This window comes from Pollicipes pollicipes, unplaced genomic scaffold (assembly GCF_011947565.3).
Source record: "Pollicipes pollicipes isolate AB1234 unplaced genomic scaffold, Ppol_2.1 Scaffold_7262;HRSCAF=8765_pilon_pilon_pilon, whole genome shotgun sequence".
Taxonomy (NCBI): domain Eukaryota; kingdom Metazoa; phylum Arthropoda; class Thecostraca; order Pollicipedomorpha; family Pollicipedidae; genus Pollicipes; species Pollicipes pollicipes.
This window is the reverse complement of record NW_023597055.1, coordinates 578,958-600,432: the sequence shown is the minus strand read 5'-3', so window position 1 is coordinate 600,432 and position 21,475 is coordinate 578,958. Positions and strand designations below refer to the sequence as shown.

The 21,475-nt window shown below is 64.5% G+C and overlaps 1 protein-coding gene across 1 annotated transcript in view; it reads right to left on the bottom strand.

Annotated features, from left to right (window-relative positions):
- Window positions 1–3,070: 3,070 nt before the first annotated feature.
- The window catches only part of l(2)gl (LLGL domain-containing protein l(2)gl), a 62,959-nt gene continuing 44,554 nt past the window's right edge, over window positions 3,071–21,475 (bottom strand). The window contains exons 13-28 of the mRNA XM_037238245.1: window positions 21,227–21,473; window positions 20,270–20,431; window positions 19,580–19,682; window positions 18,877–19,054; window positions 14,415–14,548; window positions 13,767–13,883; window positions 13,230–13,375; window positions 12,739–12,827; window positions 12,178–12,321; window positions 10,087–10,212; window positions 9,188–9,229; window positions 7,879–7,978; window positions 7,125–7,244; window positions 6,463–6,628; window positions 4,998–5,062; window positions 3,071–3,145 (exon numbers count right to left, since the gene is read on the bottom strand). Of these exons, the coding sequence (XP_037094140.1) occupies window positions 3,071–3,145; window positions 4,998–5,062; window positions 6,463–6,628; window positions 7,125–7,244; window positions 7,879–7,978; window positions 9,188–9,229; window positions 10,087–10,212; window positions 12,178–12,321; window positions 12,739–12,827; window positions 13,230–13,375; window positions 13,767–13,883; window positions 14,415–14,548; window positions 18,877–19,054; window positions 19,580–19,682; window positions 20,270–20,431; window positions 21,227–21,473 (2,014 nt within the window). The remainder of the gene's footprint in view (window positions 3,146–4,997; window positions 5,063–6,462; window positions 6,629–7,124; window positions 7,245–7,878; window positions 7,979–9,187; window positions 9,230–10,086; window positions 10,213–12,177; window positions 12,322–12,738; window positions 12,828–13,229; window positions 13,376–13,766; window positions 13,884–14,414; window positions 14,549–18,876; window positions 19,055–19,579; window positions 19,683–20,269; window positions 20,432–21,226; window positions 21,474–21,475) is intronic.

The window sequence follows — 21,475 nt, the reverse complement described above, 5'->3', positions numbered from 1 at the left end:
GATCTTGACTACCTGTAGATGTATAGCACACTATTTCCTACCACAGGAAAGCATGGCACTGGCCACATAGACCCGGCCAGCTCTTGCATTTTTTAGTTGGATAGTACATAAATTTGACCTGGGTTGACCTCAGGTGATCTCCAGGCCAGCCTAAAATGGTATATTGTGTCTGGAATGTTTGTGTCCCACAGCTCCATATAGTCGCCAGCTGCACCTAGTCACAATACACACCTCAGTCAGAAGCACATTGTGAAAAGTATCGCTCTCGTAGGCTACTTGAAGACCAATTTTGAACGGCGGCCTGATCTCACATGGTCCATTTGCGGACCAAAAATGGTCGGAATGGACTCCTCACAGGCTTAACACTTATTCCCGTGCCCTCAATACACGTCTTGACGTGTTAACGTAGGTTTTACCTGCATCTATCGGAACGACTGCTTTTCAGCTGTCGTGACCTCTGGTAGCTCCACATTGACCTAAGGTGAAAAATTGGTGTGCATTATTCATGCTTTGACAAAACCTTCACGGTGGTATCTTTTCTTTTTTCTGTTACGGCGTCTGAAAGTGGGAGATCTCAGGGCCAAGTCGACCTCCCCCGGCCGGGCGCGTTTTCTGACCCCCGACCGGACGTGGGTTAAATAGACGCTCCGCAACCTGACGTGTAAACAAAGGCGGAGAACGCAGAGATCGCGGAGATCGCGGAGATCTTCCGGATGGACTGAGCGCAGCGCCTCTGTGAAGCTGCCGGCTTACTGGCGCCGGGGGTTTGATTTGCCAGTCACATACGGGGTTTGAGTTAATCGGTATGTACAAGGTTCAGCATACCCGATGTAAACGGGGCTCGACTCAACCCGCATACACCGCGCATATCGCCGGGTTCGTTAGAATTACTGAGCACGCATAGGCCCGGGCAAGGGGGAGGCACGATGCTTTCGCCATTTCAGTGCGACAACGCCGCTGAATTTCTACTTCGCCATGTCATGAAGGAGCACAACCGGGTTAAAGCAAATCACCGTCTTCCGTCCGATCCTGTCGGTCGCTACATCGCCTGCAGCGCGCACCCAGTACGCCACGTCACCTGCGACCCGGGCCAGCGCCGGAAGTTACCCGTCCGGGCAGCTCCCCGACGTACGGTTCCCTGTATACCCTGGTGCGGGTCCCCTTCTTCCCTCGGAGCTTGATTTGAGCCCGCGCCCTTGCAAACGGCCTTTCGCCGGTGTTAACCCACTGGAGTCGTCCCCACTGGAGTCGCCGTTATTTACACGCCCAGTGTGACGTCATTCCTCATAAGGTTTGCCAGAGTCAATGAGATGCAGCCGGACGCTAGTTTACTGCGGGTTGGATCGCATGGCTTGGATGATGAGAGGGCAGTGTCCTCGGCTTTTGACACGCCCACGCCTTCCTCTCAACTCTCTGCCGCTTGTCTCGCTATTCATGCTGCTCATCGTGGCCCGTTCAGCCTGTTCCCACAAGCCCGGGTGCCGGTCAGGCCGACGTTGCTGAGCGCACGCGTTCTAAACTCACTCTGACTCCGAGTCCGACTACAAACTGATTGCACGCGCCCACTGCAGCAGCCCTTCATGGCCACAGGCGTGCCCCGCACCACAGCAACATTCTCCACCAGATTTACAGCTACATCGGCACTGGCCTCTCTCAGCTTCCGAAACACAAGCACAACAAAGCTGCGATGCAATTCGTTTTCCCCGATAGATGGTCTCATTCATCAGGCGCCCGCCGGATGGCCATGAGACATGGAGAGTCGATCACATTAGCATTCAGCGCCGCCTCAGCCGCCCTCCCGCGCGTCGGAGCCAAGGCCGGTGATGTCGATTAATCGGGCGTACTATGACGGACCGCGTCTTCATTCACGTCAGGAAATGCGGCGGCGGCGTCGCCCCGGCCCGCTTCGAGCGGACCCGGGCCTTCCTTCGTGGGACGCTCGGCGGCATCTCATGCTGACAACCCGGGCCAACCAGTGGTGAGTGCTCCGCATAGCACAGCATTCCGTGTTGGTTGTCGTCCGGCGCTGGGACAACCCAGGGTCCCTCTTCACGGGGGTCAGTGTGGGCTGGGAGGGCACAGCCAGCTGTATCAAGCGCCTCTTGTAGCGCCCACGAGCTCAGGTATCCGCCCAGCCGTCCTCCGCATTTGCTGCACCACGCCCCGCGCACTTACCCGCCTTCGCGCGACGTTCAGAGACCAGTTTAACGAGCGCCTTTCGCTTGTTTATTAACGCTAACTCTAACTGTTAAAACAACGAACGCCTCTACGCGGACCGAACGAGCGCGTTTGTATTATGCAAGCGGCCGCGCGTAACCCAAAGCTGCGCCTCGCCAGGAGGGGAATAGAGAAAGCCGAAGTGCGGCCGACACAGGGCCGTGCTGGACGGTGGCCGCACAACGCGGCGGCCACCAGATAAAATACAAACACAGACACCGTCCAGTGCCCTCCAGGCCTCACGCTCCTGAAGACTCAAATGTAGCATCCGCACGCCGATGACGTCAAATAGAGCCATCCGCACACCGATGACGTCAAATGCTGCCGCTCGGCTTTCTTCAAGACCCCACGCACACCGATGACGTCAAGTACAGCCATCCGCACACCAATGACGTCAGATACAGTCGCTCGGCGCCCGCCAAAGGCTCCACGCAATCGGATGACGTCAAATATAGCAGCCGGGCCCTTTTCATTTTGCCGTCGGCATTGGTGCACCGACACCAGCCCTTCCACAGGCCTCGTGCATACCGCTGACACCAAAAATAGACGCCTGCCGCTCACCCCGACTCACATGGCCCTGCGCACGCAGCGACGTCCCATGTCGAATACAGCCGGCCGGCCTCTCGAACCGCCCCACGCACATCGATGACGTCACACGCCGCGGCCGGGCCCCTCCGCAATGCCTCGTCTATGACACATCCGTCCAGCACCGCCGGCGTCGCCGCCGGACGGTCGGTGAGCCGGCGCTGTCCGCAGCGCTCCGCACGACAGCCGGAGCTCGCTCTCAACCTCGCTCTCTCTCGCTCTCGCCCTCGCCCTCGGCGTCGGGCGGCGGGCGCGCCTCTCGGCCGGTCTACAGGTCGGTCTCGGTGTCCTCGGAGCGGGCCAGTGGCGCGCCGGTGGCGCCGTCTATGTTGTCGTAATCATTCTGCCGGCAGAGGGCAGATGAGTCGCGCTGGCCGCGGCGACTCGGAGGGTGCCCGTGAGCGCGGGTACGCCGGTGCTGCTGGGAATAGGACTTTGCCGGTTCGCACGCTGCACAAGCGGGGCCTTTGGAAAAAATGCAATTTCAGCTGAGTTAGTCTCGCCAGATTTTCGCACGTCCTCGATGCCAACGAACTGACGTGATTTGGGGCAGACGGTGAGCCAATACATTTTATATTAAGGATAAAATCTAGAGTATTTGAAGCTAATCATGACCTGTAACGCGCTCCTACTGCTGCAACAAGATGAACAAAACAAAAATCGAAGCCTGCAAACCATGTTTTAAAAGCGCCACGGCACACCGGCCTGTCCTTCCGTCCTGGGTCCAATCTCGATAATCTCAATCGATATCTCGGATCTCAAACCGACACGCACGAGCACACAACATATAAAACTCATAATCGGCAATCCCGAATACACGGCATTCAAGTGAACGTTTGTCAAGACGCGAATACTAATCCACGGCAGCTCTCAAGTACACGACAAAAACACGCACACGAAACGTTTGCAAGACCAATACCCAGGACAGACGCATTATACCCGCAATTCGCTTTAGCTGTACACCACCGAACCTTGACCCCGTTATCCGTTGTTGCATTTACAGAGCGCCGCCCAGGCCGTTGACATGTCACCGTGCGTCCCGGAAGCCCGCCGAACGCAGCCCCGCGGCGGCCGAACGCAGCCTCGCGGCGGCCGGCCGCGGCGGGGTGCCAGGGGCGGCACCGACCGGCGATGCAGCCGGCGGGCGGCACGTCCGCCGAGGAGGCCGCGGGACGGGGCAGGGGTCGGAGGAGTCGGGAGGCAGCCACCGGCTGGTGACGTCACAAGCATTCCCGTCCGGCACGCACTCCCTCACACCCACACACCCACACACAAACGCACGTCCCAGCCGCCGACAGGCAGGCCCACGTGCCCCGTAAGCAGCCAGCGCCTCGTGCGGACCGAGCAACGCGTGCATACCAGCGCCGACCCCGCGCCGCCCGCGGCGTCCGGCGCTGGCCGACCGAAGGCCACTCGGGGCGCGGCGCCGTCGGAGCCGGCGAGCGGCGCCACCATCAGGCGAGCGGCAGCGGCGCCGGCACCAGCGGGGCGCCACCCGCCGCGCCGCTGTCGAACCCCTGCCGCCCGTGCCAAGCCAAGCCCCGCGGGACGGGGGAAGTGAGGCGCGCCAGGCCCCCCGCTCCTTCTCCGGTGAAGGGAAATATTGCAGGCAAGACTTCTTGTTCTTAATCTTGTCATATTACACCACGGGCATCAGTTCGATTGAACGCAAAGCTGAAGCCCGATTTCATGATTATATAGCCAAAAACAAAAACCAAAAGCATCTGGTGTCTTCAAAAAATATTTTGAAACCAACAATAACCGAAATCTTCAGAATATATTGAAAGAGGGCCAAAAGAGAACACTGTTTATGCTCGGCTTGTCCCTGTTTTAAGCTACCCTGAAACTTTTGGAAATCGTTCGTTTTACAATCACGAGCTCCAACATAGCTGTGTGGGTGAGCGGGTCGCGAAATGAATGCAACTGGCAGCTAGACACCTACGTGCAGGAAGAGATGGGCACCGGTGTTCCAAACGTTACAACTCGGACGATGAAGTCGCATCGGAAGGCTTTAACATGATTTTAGGCTTCTCCGTTAGCGGCCTATCCACCACAGGATTCGACCCTCACAGCACCGTCCCGGCGGCGGCTCAGAGCGGCGGAAGGGGCCGGGGGTTCACAGGGGGCGGGGCGCACCACGAGCCCCGCCAGCAGCCACCACCACCATCACCCCCAGCACGAGCGGCAGCCTGTACCTCCGACGAGGCGAACACCTGCGACGGTCCGGGGGCGAGCAGACGCCGGCGGCGGGAGGCCAGCTCTGCGGCCGCACCAGGCTCCGTCAGACTCGCCGCGCGCCACACCGTCACCGCTCGGTCACACCCTCGAGCCTCGGACGGCTCCGTCAGACCCTCGGGCCTCGGACGGCTCCGTCAGACCCTCGGGCCTCGGACGGCTCCGGGCCAGGGGAGGCGGCGCGCCCACCGACACGCGGCCCGCGGCGGCCCGAGGCGGCGCGGCCATGTGTCAAACTCAATGCGTGATTTCACCCATGGCTAGGACGTCCAAACGTCGGCCAGATAGAGGGGGCGAAAAAACCCAGCTTTTTGTCAGGGGGTTTGGTAAATAACTACAATTGACTAAGCCAACCTCAGTAAGTTAATAACCAACGTTCTCCCTCAGAAACTAGACAGCTGCACATATTACAAATACACCCCAAAGTTTGGAGTAAGGTCTAAAATGAACAACACGAAACAAGGGTAATGCTTAAATAATATGCTTGGAAAATTTAACAGCCAAAAGGTCTGCCATGGCTGCGGCCGAAATGTGCGGCTGGTCGGCCGGTGGCCGGCTCCAGCCGCCTCGGGCGCGCCGCTGGGCGCGCCGCCGGCCTGCCCTGAGACGGGGGATCGAGCGCCGCGCGGACCCACAGAGCGGACAGCGGGGGTCGGTACGACACGGTACGGCACGGCTCGGCACGGCACGGCACGGCAGCACAGGTCCCCTTCTACGCTCGCTGTTTACAGGCGGGGGACTGGCGGCCAGTTTGACAAGGAGCTGCTAGGAGCAGTCCGGCAACGGTCTATATTGTGCTCCAATGTGGACCGCTCGGGCCGGGCCGGGCCGGGCCGAGCCGAGCCGTGACTGTGACCATACGCTACCCTGACTGGAAGAAACGTCGCTACACAAATACATGCAAATCACGAGCAAAATGGCTGTGGCAAAATGCTAGTGTACGGCAAAATGCTAGTGAACGGCCAAAGGCAAGTGCAAGTGACAAGTGCGGGTGAACAGAATAAGAACAGAGCGCATACAGTCATCTACGAAGGCGTAAGGGTTGACAAAGTGAGAGGGACAGAGAGGGTGGGGAAGGAGGGAAAGCAGCTGGCAGGGAGGTAAGGAGGGAGGGAAACGTGAGAGGGGGAAGGCGCGAAGAGGAGCGAAAAAGACGAAGAAAGAGAGCGAGAGAGAGAGAGAGGAGGGATGGGGCAGGACAAGATGGAGACGGAAACACAAAGACGTAAAGCAGCACGTGCGTAAGGAGGGAAGGCAAGGCAGGAAGACATGGAGACAGACGGCTAGGCAGGCAGGCAGTCACGCAGGCAGGGGGACAGACGGCTAGGCAGGCAGGCAGGAAGACATGGAGACAGACAGCTGGGCAGGCCGTCACGCAGGCAGGGAGACAGACGGCCACGCCGCCATCCGCGCGTCAGCCCTCACCTGAAGCGCCGTTATGTTTGCCGGCCGCCGGCGGCAGCTCCGTGGCGATCTCTGTCACCTTGGTGCCGGCCGTGATGCGCGTGGTGCGCACCACCTTGACCTCCTCCTTGGAGCGGGTGGTGACGGAGTCGGACGTCGACTCGGTGGTGGTCAGCAGCCGCTCCGTCTGCAGGGGCGCGCGTGTCGGTGAGCCCTCGGCGCGTGACAGCGCACACTGAGAGCCGCGTGTGAGCGGCGTCTGCCGCGGGGTGACGTGACTCCCTAGCGCACATGTGTGTGTGTGTGTGTGTGTTCGTGTGTACGCAGACGGATCTATTTACGTGTGAGAGAGTGTATACGGATGCTTCTGCACGAGTGCGAGAAGTTGCATCTGATCCGTATGTACCTGATCTAGATCTGTGAGTGAATGCATAGCTTACGTTCGCTCCTAGTTCCGATTTGGCTCCGTGCGCTGCACGCATTAGGCACAAAAAGGCGCACCACCGTCGTACTGGCACACTTCACGTAGTTCGCTGTGTTGACGCGAACACGACACAGACTGCCGGCACTGATCCCTCCTGCGCCGGCGGCTCTCCCTGACCCTCGCGGCCGCCTACCGGGCCGGGCCAGCCGCCAGCCGCGGGCCACCGGGCCGCGGGCCGCCGAGCCGCCGGGCGCCTCACCTCCTGCCGCTCGGCCGTCACGTTCTTGTCCGGGTCCTCGGAGGCCGAGATATGCGTCTCCTTGGACTTCTGCAGCGACTTCTTGATGCCGTCCTTCTCCTCGCTGAAGTTCTCCACCGACTGCAAGAGGACGAGCCGGTGAAGGCACCTGAGCACGGCTGCTCCGCCCGCTGTCGAAGGCACCGAAGGCACCTGAGCACGGCTGCTCCGCCCGCTGTCGCGACGTCCGGTGCGAGGCCTGAGCGCGGCGTCTCTCAGCTCCGGCCGGCGTTACGAGCTGCCCATCTCCTGAGTCTGTACGTCTGCCCGTCTCTGTCCATCTCTGCCCGTCTCATCATCGTCCGCCCATCTCTGAGTCTGTACGTCTGCCCATCTCTGCCCATCTCTGAGTCTGTCTTACGGCCATCCCCACACCGGGGCGCCACGGAGAGATGTCGGCAGATCAGCGCTTGCCATCCGCTACTCATCCTGTTCTCTTGCCTCCTCTCTCTGTCTTTCCATATTTTCCCCGTCCCCTATCTACCCATCTCTGTCCTTGACCTCCTCTCCCTTTCTCTGTCCTGTCCTCCGACATTTACCCGTCCCCTATCTAACCCTCTTAACCCTTTCCCTTCTCCCTCCTGTCCTCCCACCTTTTCCCGTCCTCCACCTTTCCCTCCCTGTCCTTCCCTTTCTCTCTCCCATCCTCCCACTCCCTCCCTGTCCCCTCTCTAACTCTCTCTGTCTTTTCCCTTTCTCCCTCCTGTTCTCTCACCTTCTCCTCCTGCCCGCCGACGCCGTTGACCAGTCCACGCATGCCGTGCATGAGCCGGTCAGCCTCCTCGCTGGAGATCTCCACCACCTCAGGCTCGCCGCTGCCGCCGGCCGCGCCGCCCGGGCCGCTGGCGGACGCCGGCGAGGCCGACACCGCCTTCTCCGTCGAGCTGACGCGCCGGCAGGCGGGGGAGAGGGTCAGTCGGCGGTCATGTGCTGTGGTGACCTCGGTCGGTCTCAGAGGTCACGAGCTGGCACTGGTCGGGCATCGAGCCGACCTCGGTTCGTCGGCATCCGCACTCTACCCAGTCAGCTGGCGCGATTCTTCAGCCTAAATCGTGACAGCAACGTGCGACGCCTGTCCGGACCGATCTACCCCACACATGGGACGCCCGGACCGATCTACCTCCAACAATAAGACATGACTAGTCTGATCTACCTCCGCCAATGATACACGCCCGGGCCAATCTATTCCCACCAATGAGACACGCCCGGACCGATCTATTCCCACCAATGGGACGCCCAGACCGATCTACCTCCAACAATGAGACATGACTAGTCCGATCTATCCCCCACCAATGAGAAACGCCCGGACCGATCTACTCCCACCAATGGGATGCCTGGGCTACCGACCCACTCCCACCAATGAGACACGCCCGGACAGATCTACCCCACCCATGACACACGCTCGTACCGACCTACCCCACCAATGAGACACATCTAGACCGATCTACGCCCACTAATGAGACGCGTCCAGACCGATCCACCCCGCCACGTAGACACGCTCGTACCGATCTACCCCCACCAATGAGACACGTCAAGACCGATCTATCCACCACCAACGATACACGCCCAGGCCGACTTACCCCACCAGTAAGACAAGCCCGGACCGATGTACCCCATCAATGAGATGCGCCCGGACCAATTTACCCCCGCCAAAGAAATGCGCAGAGGGACTCATGGGGGCTGACGTGACGCTTCCACGCCAGATGGGCCGCGAGCTATTCGCTTAGGCATGTCGCAGCCCAGACCAACACCAAATCAGCAGAGACACAAGGTGCACCGTCAGGGGCACGACAGCTGAAGTGACGCGCACGTCCCTTCGCAGCCGCTCACAGCGCATGCTGACAAGCGCGCGCGTTTGGCCCTGCCGCGCAAGAACAGCACAGCCGAACCCCTGGCCAGCAGGGCCCACGCACGCCGTGACGACGTGCGCTGCGTCCGTCACGTCTCCATCCTCCACCGCGCGGCAGAGCGCGCCGCCGCCCGCAGCCTGCGCCGAGCCAGCCAGGGCCCGGCGCGCCGCTCACCTGAGGAAGTCGCGGTGGGAGTCGACCGTGGTGTCGGCGCCGCTGGCGCAGCTGGTGTCGGCGGCGGACGCGGCCGCGTCACCGCTGCCTGTCGTCGGCTGGGACGCGGCGGCTGCCGACGCGAGGAGGGACACCGTCAGGCACCATCGTCGAACGCGACGCTCACGGCCAAAGCGGCGCGGCGGTGCCGGTGGAGGGACACGGTGGGGAGGTGCTGACGCTGGGACTGCGGAGCGTCCGACACGCTCACGGCGGGCGGCACCGGCGCCGCCGCTGAGCCGCGTCCAGCTCGCGCCGTCGCCAGAATCTGGACACCAGAGTCGGGCCACAGGTCTCGGGCGTGACACGTCGTGACACCAGCGCAGCGCGACCAGCTCGACCACCGCTTATGACGTCACAAGCGGTGGTCGGCCGCAGCAGCCCGTCACCGGCCGGCCTGGCCGCCTCCGGGCTGGGCCCCGCCTGCCCCCCATCCATGTCCGCCGCTATCGCACTATGCCCTGCATCCAGCCGTCTACCGCCTCTGTCGCCTCTGTCGCAGCGCTGTCCGATGACGCTCTGACGACCGCGGCGACGGTGGACTCCTCCTCCCCTCGGCCTGGGCTGACGGCTCTCCGGTCTGGCTGACTCGATCCCTCCCCTCCCCACCAGCCACAACATCCTCACCTGCCCCCTGCTCTGTACCTGTCCCTGTCCCTGTCCTTGTCCGCCCTGCCCGCCTGGCCAAGTGGGGAGGGTGGCCAGGGCTCACCTGAGCTCTCGACAGGGACGGACAGTTACTTCCCCCTCCCCTCCCCTGCCGACCCGACCGCTATCCGCCGGCCTCCCCTCCCTCCGGCTGACCTGCTGCGGTGGCGGCCGTGGCGGCAGCGGCGCTGGCGGCCGGCCGCGCGCCGTCCGGCAGCGTGAGCCGGCACGCGGGCCGCACCGGCACGCCGCTGGACAGCGCCAGCCGCTGGTACAGCGAGCTGCTGGCCAGGTACAGCGCCTCGCCATGCTCGGTGAACACCAGCGATGTGATGCCCCTGCGCCGTCACGGTCACCCGTCACACGCCGTCACGGTCACCCGTCACACGCCGTCACGCGCGTCACGTGGCAGAGCGAGGCGAAGCGGGAGGGGCACGGGGGCGGCCCCGACCAGTGGCCAGAGGCGAGGCCCCGGCCGCCAACGCCACACAACCGCGGGTAACGACGGGCGGGCGGGTTATTGCCAAACTGAACTTGAGGACGACAGGTTGTCAGGTAGGCAACAGCAAAGAACGCCGGAGACTTGGAACAAGGGGCGGTACAGCGCTCAGAGGCCGGAATAAAGTCAAGCGACCGGGAACAGAAGACGACTGGGGACCGAGAGAGGGCATTAGATGATGAGGAACAACGGAGTGTGCGAAACGACAGCAGATCCGGGGGACAAAAATACGACACACCAAGTACACCAAGGACGAAGCGGCTGGCATGGGACAAAGACGAGCACCGCAGGCCGATGCTAGGGGACAGACGGCGCTAGTGCGAAGGGAGGGCGACCATGTACTGAGGACAGACCTGAGTGACGCTGGCAAAGGACAGGCGAGGATCAACGCGCGCCGAGCACAACACGGAGCCAGCCGCTGGAGACCGGGGGTGCATGGAACTTAACACCGAAAGAGACAGGAGGGTTCACCACCTGCCGGAGCAGACACAAGGACGCAACTCGTAGGACAGAAGCCAGGGCGAGACTGACCCAATATGGACAGAGGGGGATGGAGGGGACCGAGGGGATGGAGGGGACAGAGGGGATGGAGGGGGACGGGGGACGGGGGCCGGAGAGGCGGGAGGGGAGCACCTGGCGGCCGGTACGGACCGCTGCAGGGCGAGGCTGGCGCCGGCCGGCGGCGGGCGGCCGCGGCCGCTCAAGGAGCGCGCCCGGCGCCGCAGCACGGCTGCCGCCGAGCGCAGCGGCAGCGACAGCGAGGAGGAGGCGCGTAGGCGGACGCGCGACAGGCTGCCGGCAGGACAGGCGAGGTGCGGGTCAGGTCAGGTCAGGTCAGGTCAGGCTAGGTCAGGTCAGGGTGAGGTGAGTTCGAGCGACACCAGGGTAGGTCAGGTCAAGCAAGGTGGGGCGGTATGGCGCCGGATCCGGTCAGATCAGGTCAGGTCAGGTCACACAGGGCGAGGTGAGGTCGGATGTGACCAGGGCAGGCCAGGTCAGACCGGTACCAGCGAGTTACATCAAATAAGATCAGGTCAGATCCGTGGTGATGGTTTGGCGTTTAGGGGCGCGTCGGCTTCGAGGACATTTTGCGCCGACCAGGTCAGGTCAGACCAGGCCCAGCAAACCTGGGCGACGCAGACTGAAACCACGGAGGACAGTTGACGAGGTGAGACGGCAGCAAACACAGGTCAGGACCACAAACCAGGGCACCATGGCAACTGGGGGTGGGGTCATAGCAACCCAATGCTGGGTCGGCGCGGGACAGGTCAGGTCAGGTCAGGCCAGGTCCGTCACGGTAGGGTGAGGTCGGGTCAGGTCAGATCGGGTCATGGCAAAACAGGTGGGGGGGAAGTGGGACCAGGTCAAAACAGGTGGGGACATGAGTGTGTCACTAACAGCACGCGTTAGCCGACGGCTGGTGGCGACCACATAACTGGAGCAGTGGACACCCTGGGGACCACATATAACATAGCAGCCACACAGCGACGGCCGGCCATAGGTGATGACCACGCGAACGGGCCGGATCCAGCACCGGCCTCGACATCCCACAAGAGAATACTGTGCCAGGGATCCCGCCACCCAGAGGCAGACGTGCCTGAATCCCCAGAGTGGACCCAGGATCCCACACGGCTTCATGTTAAAGGAACCCTGGAATTCTTGGGGGTGGGAACGTTCAGAGGACGCCACGATCGGAGGACCCCGCATCCAGAGGATCTCCTGAGTCAGAGGACCTCCTGAGTCAGAGAATCTCCCGAGCTAGAGGTTCCCCACGCAGACGATCTGCGCGCGCGCTCTCTCTCACTGGATATCCTCGCGGCGCACGCTGTCCTCGTGCATCTGCCTGCGCAGCTCCGGCAGCGTGAACACGTTCAGGTCGCCCTGGTTCGTCATGCACATCAGGCACCACTCGGTGTACGCCGAGTCGTCCGTGGCAGAGGCGCAGAACCTGCCGCAGAGCACGCGCTCGCGTCAAGAACCCATACTGACAGTGGGGCAGGTGACGTCACAGGAGGCAGCCATTCCAGCAGGCTTCAGACATGTTTGGTGACAGACGAAGACTGGCTGTGGGTTGCTTTTTTCATGATTCATAAAATCCGGCGGGGCTTTCTTGGTTTGTTTGTGTTAGCGTTCGGGCACAATATTGGGAATACTGGTGCGCAACAGGTGCGCTACGAAAAAGTGGCCGGCGAGCTGCTAGGGCATCTCACGACCCACCCTAAAAGACAGGCATTGCTATTATGTCTACATCCCGCCCCTTTCAAAAAACCGTGGAGCAGGAACTAACAGCACGTTTCAGCAACGACACCAAAAAGCTGGAAAAAGCGTTGACATGGAAACGACTGAAATGCTCCTATGTACTCACCTGGCGTAGCCGATACGCCGCACCCTGCTGCCCTCTAGCGCCGTCAGCTTGAACTTGCCGTACGGCCTCATGGTGGGCAGTGTGAACACCTGAAAACAGCAGTGCGAGTTGTCACCAACAGATGACACTGTGGGCGCTCACTGTGCAATGTGTGTGCCCTTTATTACACCTGCCATTGGAAGTGTCAATCGCTCATCCAAGCACTCGTGTGGGCGTGTAGACCGAGGGTGCATTATCCGCCCCGGCTTGCGTGTACTACGCAAAACACTGCCTGACGTATGCAAAATCCACAAAACATGGATGCGTGCGACATAAAAGCAGGACCCACGACGCATGACGTTCTGAGCAACACACGTAAGCAACACAACATCCACGTAAGCGTGGATCTTAAGAGTGTGTACCGAAAATCACGAAGACCGAAGATTTACGGTCCTCAGATCCACGACCGCACCCACTTGCTGCCCTGACCACAACCTGCCCCGTGCCCTGACCTTGAACTGTTCCTCAGACGCGATGACGACCCTGTGGGGTCCGGCGGCGGCCTCCTCCGGCGGCGCGCCGCTGACCGACCGGCCGCCGGCGTCCACGATCCGGATGTCGATCACCGGCGCGCCGTGCTTCAGGCGGAACTCCTTGCCTGCGGGCGTCGGCCGGGTCAAACGTGCGCCGAGGTCACCGCGCGGAGCGTCAGCCGTGTGCCCGGCGTCAGCCGTGTGCCCGGAGCGTCAGCAGGTGCGCCCCGCGCCGGCGTCACGTTGGTCAGGGTCGGGGAGGAGGCCGCTTCCAGGCGCTCCAAGGCTGCTCTCGCTCTTTCCACGGCGCGGGCACCGCCAGCGCTGCCGGCTTCAGGGGGTCTTCACGTGCGGCGACATGCATACGAGAAGCAGGTCACACGTGGCCCATCGCCACGATGAAAAACCGCCACTCCCCGCACCGACTGCCTCCAAATCTGACGACATTTCCGCGAACGATACGGACACCATCACCACGAGGGTTACCAGGAGACCGCCGCCCCGCCGCACACCCACCTGGCTGCCAGGTGACGGCCTCGGTGGCACGCTTCTCGGCCGCCGGACAGTGGATGGCGTACACGAAGATGGCGCCGCTGTTGGTGCCCGCCCACAGCGTGCGCATCTGCGGCTGACCTGGCGAGCGGACCGGCGCCGGCTCAGCTGGTGACACCACGAACACACACACAAGGCAGAACAGCGTCGTGCACGGAGCTGCGGTGACGAAGGTAAGCCGTCAGCCCAGCTGGCACGCGCCCAAGGCGGTCTGGAAGTCGATGCCTTTGCCGCTAAAAGTGGCATGAAGAACACAACCGATGCACGGCAGGGGCTCAGCTGCTGTCTAGCCAGCAAACCGTGGCAAAGTGCCCGTGACGTGTCTCGGTCGGCCGCAGCTGACACTCACTGACATGCGCAAAACAATGCACAGGCCGGGCAACAGTACAATCAACACTAGCTGCCCATAAATTGCCACGGTCCGGGCAGCTGCCCGTCCGGTGCATCCAACCCATCCGACACCAGCCGCACATAACTCTCACATCACGCCAGGTAGCTGGCGGCCAGGAGCCAACTCCAGCCCGCACTAGCTACCCATAACCCAGCCCGGCAGGTAAAAGCGATAGCCCGGTCCGCCGCGGCCAACACCCGCCGCCCATAACCCGTGCTCACCGTGCGCCAGGTAGCTGGTGGCCAGGTAGAGGCAGCGGATCATGCCGGAGAAGGCCGGGTCCTCGCTGCGCGCCTCCACGGAGCGCTCCACCGGCCGCACGTCGTCCTCGGAGGCGGCTCCCGGCGGCGCCGGCCTGCCGCGGCCGCGTACAGCGGCGCGTCACTACAGGGTACCGCCGACCGGGCAGGGGCAGGGACGGGGCAGGGGCGGGGCAGGGGCCACCGTACCGGTGCCCCGAGACCGCATCGAAGCCTCCATACGAGGGCGCAGCACGTGCGGCTACCGGCGTTCGCCGGGGTCTGCTACGTGCAATCAGCGACACCGACCTGTGTCTAGGACAGCGGTCTGGGCGGCCGGCTAATCGGCCTACCCAGAGCGATGATCGGACTAACACGACAGTACCGGGCGGCTGGCGGGTACTGTCGGGGCAAAATTCAGACCCCCAAAACGGCACACGTCCTCTGCCACCAGTGCCGTGATGAACAGCGCCCTGCCCCTCCCTCCCCGGCAGGACAGGAAAACAAACTCGGAAGATTCGTTCCCAGGCCCACAGCATGTTTGCCCACACGCGGCAGCTCTGAGCATCGGTCTTTCTCTGAAGTGCTGGAGCAGGGGTTTCACGTAACTCCCAGGCCTGTAAACCCCGACTCCCAGCGCTGGCAAAGTCCCCGGCGACGTCCCTGACATCAGAAATACCGCAACTCCAGCCAGTCTCACACAACCCAGCTCTGAACTCCGACGTCCTCTCGGCACCGGACGCCCCACCCTCCTGATCCTCTTACTGCGCCCGTCTCGCCGCCACGACCGGCGCCCCGCGGGCGTCTCTTCTGCGGCAGCCACCGCTGGCGCCGCTGGCGCCGCAGCCGCCGCCGCCGCCGCCGTGGCCCGGCGCCGGCCGTCTTCCGGCCACTCCCGCCGACCAGGTCAGCACAGCCGCCCGGCCACGGACGCTGAAGTCCGCCGCCGCCGGCGCCGACCGCCGGGCCGGCCCAGCCCCGGGCCGTGCGGCAGCGCCCTCTCGCCGCCCGAGGGTCGGGACCAAGCCCGCGCCGCTGGCCGCCGGGGCCGCCAGCGGCGCCTCCGGAGCCCTCCTCGCCGTCAGGGGGGCTGTCATCGGCGCCTCCGAGCACGAGGGCAGGTCGTCGGAGTCCGTGACGGAGCAGCGCGGACTGAGCGCGGCGCACATCTCGCGCCAGGCGGCCGCCAGCGAGCCGGCTCCGGCCTCGCCGCCCGGCCGGCGGTCGTCCGCGCGTGTCCCGCCGCCGGCGCCGGCGCCGGCGCTGGGAGACGCGTCACACACATCCAGCCTGGCGGTGCTGTCGTCCGGCGCCTCCGCCGCCAACCCGTCGTTGGCCTCCGCCGTCTCCGGCGCCGGCACGGCGTGCACCACGGCCTCCGCCAGCAGCCTCCCGACCGGCCTGAGGTCCGTGCCACTCCCACGGCGCTCTGAACCGGGCGCCGGAGCAGCGCCGGCCGCTGACACCCCATCGACATCGGCGCCGCACCGTCCCGTCCCTGAGGACTGAGGGGTGACGCCCGACCAGCGGACCGAACCGACCTCGCCCGCCTGCGCCTGCGACCGCGGCTGCGGCTGCGGCTGCGGCTGCGGCTGCGGCTGCAGCTGCGGCTGCCGCGGCGGGAGCGGCCGGCACCAGCTGATCGCCTCCATTGAGCTCCAGCCGCCGTCGGCACTGCGCCACATGGTCACGGACCAGGCGTCAGGCACCGCGCCCCGCAGCAGCCGACAGCCGGCGGCGGAGGGGCCGCGGCACGCCGGCTCGGCCGCTGTCTCCCGCGAGGGAGCAGGTGTGCAGACACCGTCCACCGTCCCCGACGAAGAGCTGCTGGCGCTGCTGGCCGACGCCTCGCATATCTCTACACCTGCGGCAGTGACTCCAACTTGCGCTCCCTTCCTCTGGTCGCAGGGCACAGCGCCAACAGACGTCGCCGCGGCCGCCGCCGACTCCGCGTCTCGTCCTGGTCGACTGACCGCCCGACCGTCCGGCTCCGCCGACTGGCTGATGTCGCCACCCTCCGCGGCGCGCTTCAGTCCTCCGACCCAGTCCTCCAGCAGGCGGCTCCTCCCCCCAGCGCCGCCCTCCTCCGTCACCGTCGCCGTCCATGAGCAGCTGGCTGCCCGCAGAAGCTCCCAATAGAGCATCGAGTCGCGGCGCGAGGCGGCGGCACCGTCAGCCGCCGGGCAGGCAACGGCGGCCGGCCGGCACCGCGACCGACGCCGCTCCACTACGAATGTGGCGCGGAAGCTGTGAGCCGGCGACTGCAGGCCACCGCCGCCAGCGCCATCTCTGGATGGTGGCACGAGGCCGAGCTTCGCCTTGTCGGCGCGGTCGCTGCTGTGGCGCAGCAAAGCGCCCAGGTCCTGCTGCCGCCACGCGCCGGCCAGGGTCAAGCTGTCGACCACGCCATCAGCAGTGACGTCACCGGTCCGTGCGGTGACGTCGTCGTCCTGCGAGCGTCGGCCGGCGGCGGTGAGCGCCGATAGTCGGCGCCGCAGGTCCTGCAGCAGCCCGGCCGGCCGTCGCGTCTCGGCGCCGGCGGGCGGCGGCGACGCGCCCTCGGCCACGTCCGTCGCCAGCTCCTCCACCTGCAGCACGACCTCGCTGCCGAGCGCGGCGCCCAGCGGGCCGGCGGCGCCGTCCAGCGAGACGGCGCGGCTGCGCAGCGGCGGCGCCGACCGCCGCGCCCGCGGCGCCGCCGCCAGCGCCGGCAGCGCCCCAGGCCCGCGGCGCCGCGTCGGCCGAGCTCGCGCGACGCAGCGCCGCCGCCGCCGGCCGGGCGGACGGCGCTCCGGAGGCCGGGTCGGCTGTCGCAGCAGCGGGCTCGGTCGCGGCGCCCGTCAGGCCGGCGCTGCGCTCCGCCTTCCGGACGGACACATCGGCCGCGTACTTCGGCTCCTGACTGCCGTGCGGATGTCCCGGGGCAGCGGCGTCGATGGTGTCCGTCTCCGGGTAGGACCTGTGATCGTGGACGCTCTCCGGACCTGATATGCGATCTTGTGATTTACCGGAGTCTGGCTGTAGTTGCTTTGCTTCTGTTAACTCCGGCGTACCATATAGTTCGTCGCCTATGTTCGCTTGGTGATTTTCTGCTTGCCCCAGACCGGCCCTCTGTTCTTCTGCCTCCTCCACTTCTACCCAAAGTTCTCCTGATTTCTCCAACCCCACCCTTCGAACTTCTGTCTCATTAAGTCCCTCGGCCTGCTCTTTCTTCTCCTCGAGCTCCACCAAAATTTCTTCTGATTTCTCCAACGCAGCCCCTCGTACCTTTGTCTCCTTCAGTCCCACGCTCTGCTCTACCTCTTCCAGCTCTATCCAAACTCCTTCCGACTGATCCAGTGCAGCTATCTGCTCTTGTGTCTCCTTTAGCTCGATTCTTCGCTCACCTGCCTCCTCCAGCTCGATCCAGACCACCTCCGACACCGGAGACGTCTCCAGCCCAGACCGACTGACCTTTGTCTCCTCCGACCCCGCAGTCCGAACTCCACCCCTTCTCAGCACCGCCCAGAGACCAGCCGCCCTCTTGAAGCCCACCCCGCGGGTCGCCGTCTCCCTCGCCGCCCTCCTCCGGCCCCTCGCCTCCTCCAGCCCGGAGCCGACGACGCGCGGCTCCTCCGGCGGCGCCGCGCGGCGCGTGGCAGCCTGGCGCCGCGCCAGCCCCGGCAGCGGTCCCCTCGCTAGCGCCGACGGTGCGGCACTGCCGCGGCGGCCTGCCCGACGCGAGTCTACGGTGCATGGGCGCGGTGCTCGGCTCCCTAGTGGTGTCCGTGACGGCAGTCTAGCTCGACAGGGAGGCAAGGGCGGGACGAGGGCGGGGCGGAGCGTCCGGTTAGTACAGGCGGAGCCGAGCTCGGCCTCCTCGCCCTCGGAGCTCGATCAACTCTTGATGAGCCGAGCGGCCGCCAGCGGTTCACGCAGACGCAGATGTCAGTCCGTCCCCCACCCACATCCAGTGCGTGCATCAGACCCAGGTCCCAGACTAGTCAAGTTAGACAAAAGACCAAATCGCATACTAGGTCCAGATCAGATCCCGTAATAGACCCCGGCCACATCCAAACCAGACCCAGATTCGACATCACACGAGATAGCAACCTAGATCCAGGTTAGACATACCAGATCACATGCTAGATCCAGGTCAGATCACCTGTTAAATCCCGGCCACACTCCAAACCGCATCCCAACCAAGCCCACCCTAGATCCAGACTAGATCCAAGACTACATCGAGGATCCGCCAGATCCTCAACGAGCTGACCACACGCTGAGACGCTGGCGTACACACACACCGTTCCGCAACGTTCACAGGGCCCGCGACCCACACCCACACAGACCCCACCCGTCCCCACCGCCCCCTCCCCTCCTCTCCCAGCAATCGCAGCAGCGGTCCGGCCCGGCGACCAACCGGCCCGCACCGGGCCGCTCCCGCACGCCCGTCGGCCCCACTCACCCCTTGCCGGCGGGCGAGGCCGCCTCGGAGCCGGCCGTCGGCGCCGGCGCCGGCGAGGCCTTGCGCGGCCCGGCCGCCCGCTGGCTGCGCCCCTTCCGCAGGCGGCGGAACGACTCGCGCAGCGACTTCTTCAGCGACTTGCCGCGCGTCATCGGCGACTCCCCCGACGCGGCGTAGTCTGGCGGCCGCCGGCGGGTCGGTGAGGGCGGTGCGGGGGACCGGCGCCGGCTAGACGGCGGCACCGGTGGGGAAGCCGGACACGCGGAGGGAGAATGAGACACGGCGACGAGCGGCATGTGCTGGGTCAGTGAGCGCGCGGCCAGCCGCGGCAACAAGCGGCCAACAGCGACAAGCCTCAACGGACCACACTAGACAGTGGCGGCCGGGGGTTCATGCCAGATCATGTGAAATGCGCCAAACTGAGAAGGCGAGTCAGGCCATCGACAAGCCAGCGGCGACGCATCGCTGGCGGGCGACCGGACAAAGATCGTCTCAACGATCATCACCTTCCCTGCGGTTTTGGAGGCAGCAACGTCTCGATTTCTGACGAACTGCGCGTACCCATGTGCACTCGAAAGCGACTGTTCTCTTCAAACGGCGACGAACGGCCACGGCAACGGCAACAGCAGCGTCCAGCAGCGCCCCTCACTATAAATCAATACCCGCCCCGCGTATCAAACACTGCCCAGAGCCGGCTGCTCACCGTTGGGATTCAGGGTGCACTTGTGCATGACCGGTTTGTTCTGCACGTAGTTGAAGAGGACGAAGCCATGCCCGGTGCCGGCGGCCAGCAGGCCCCACGAGTCCTGCCGACGACGGTCAGGTCAGGTCAGGCCAGGTCAGGTCACGTTGCGTCACGTCACGTCAGGGCACGTCATGGTTGGGATTACGGATAGCCTGCCAGGAGATATGCTTCTTCATGTGATAAATTGAGAACGTTCTCAACTGAAGCAGATGACCAGCACGGACGCTGGAGACTCGCTGCCGACCAGCGCGTCACCCAGCAATTGAAAGGAGAACACGACGGAGAACGAAGCCCACACGGCGGAGAAACGACGACGGATATGCGCCACGCCGCTGGCCGGCCGGCTTGTCCCCGACAGCTCCTGGCGGGCTGAGCCGAGGCTGAGAGTGAGAACAGGGGTCGCTGCCTGCTGACTGCCACCTGACCTGACCTAAACGACATATGTCGTGCAGACTGTCAGCTGACCTCATGACCCCACACTGCGCGCGAGAACACGGAGAGGGTCTGCTCACGGAGGACTCAGCTTCCAACACGCTGGCCGAGAACCGATCTACCGACTGAGGTAGATACCGACTCTACTGACTGAGGACTGAGGACTGAGGACTGAGGACTGCCGACTCCGACAGCGTCCGGCCGCCGTCGACTGACCTGCAGACTCAGCGCCGATACCGCCGCCGGCGGCTGCAGCTGGATCACGCTGCACGGCTGGTAGCCGGCGGCCAGCGTCAGCGGCTCGGGCCGCGCCGGCAGCCGGTCGTGTCCCTTCCACGCGAAGCCGTCCTGCTCGGCCACCAGGTCCACCAGCACCGGCTGCGGAGCGGCGCGGGCGGTCAGGAGCGGCCGGCGCGCGCGCTGGCGCCGGCCGACGTCGGCGCCCGGCACGGGCTCGCTTCAGCACGGAGCGCACGTGGGTCGGGTCTAGCCGCGGTTCGAGCGCGAGGAGCACGCCCAAGCATGGTCCGTCCACGCTCTTGCCAGGAGGATGGACGGACCAGCGACAGACAGACGTTGTTGGTATCGCAGCCAGAGCACCGGCTGCAGTACCAACAACGCAGCCTGATGATGCGCGTCACAAGGCTGGACGTCGTAGTGAAGACCTGCTGGCGTACCGAGCACGCGTGCCCGTCGGCTGCGGCCGGGCCCCCGCGCCGGGCATCCCGGGGCCTCCTGTGCAGGGCTCCCGGGGCCTCCCGCGCCGGGGCCCCACGCCGGTGACGCTCCGTCCGGCCTCGTTGAGCGTGTGCGGACGGGCTGCGAGCTGGGCTCTCGTCACACCGCGGCGGTCTCCCAGCGTCGGTTTGGCCCCGACACGGACAGCGGTGAGTGCTGAGGGCGGTTAGGTCCAGCAGCCACACTGACACCCCTCCGTCTGCCAGCATTCACATTCCTCAGTCTCGTCCGCCAGCACCCACACCCACACCCCTTCGTCCCCCAGCACCCACACCCACACCCTTTCGTCCCCCAGCACCCACACTTCCCAGTTTCGTCTCCAAGCATCCACACCCCTCCTTCTCCCAGCACCCACACCCCTCCGTCTCCCAACACCCTCGCTCACGTCCCTTCATCTCCCAGCACCCTCGCCCGCACCCCTCCCCGCCCGCTCACCTGTACTTTATAGCCCTGCTGCTCGTCGTCGGCCAGACGCCAGACGACGACCTGTCCGGCGGTGCCCGCCACCACCAGCGCCGCCGTCTCGCGGCAGAAGGCCACCTTCTTGACCGCCAGTCGCGGGTCGTCGCTGTACGGGTCGAACAGGCCGACGGAGCGCAGCGGCGGGAAGTCCTCGTCCGACTCGCGCTCGCGCGCGTCCCGGTCGTCCTCCTCCTCGCTGAACAGCCGGGACGTGGTAAGCCT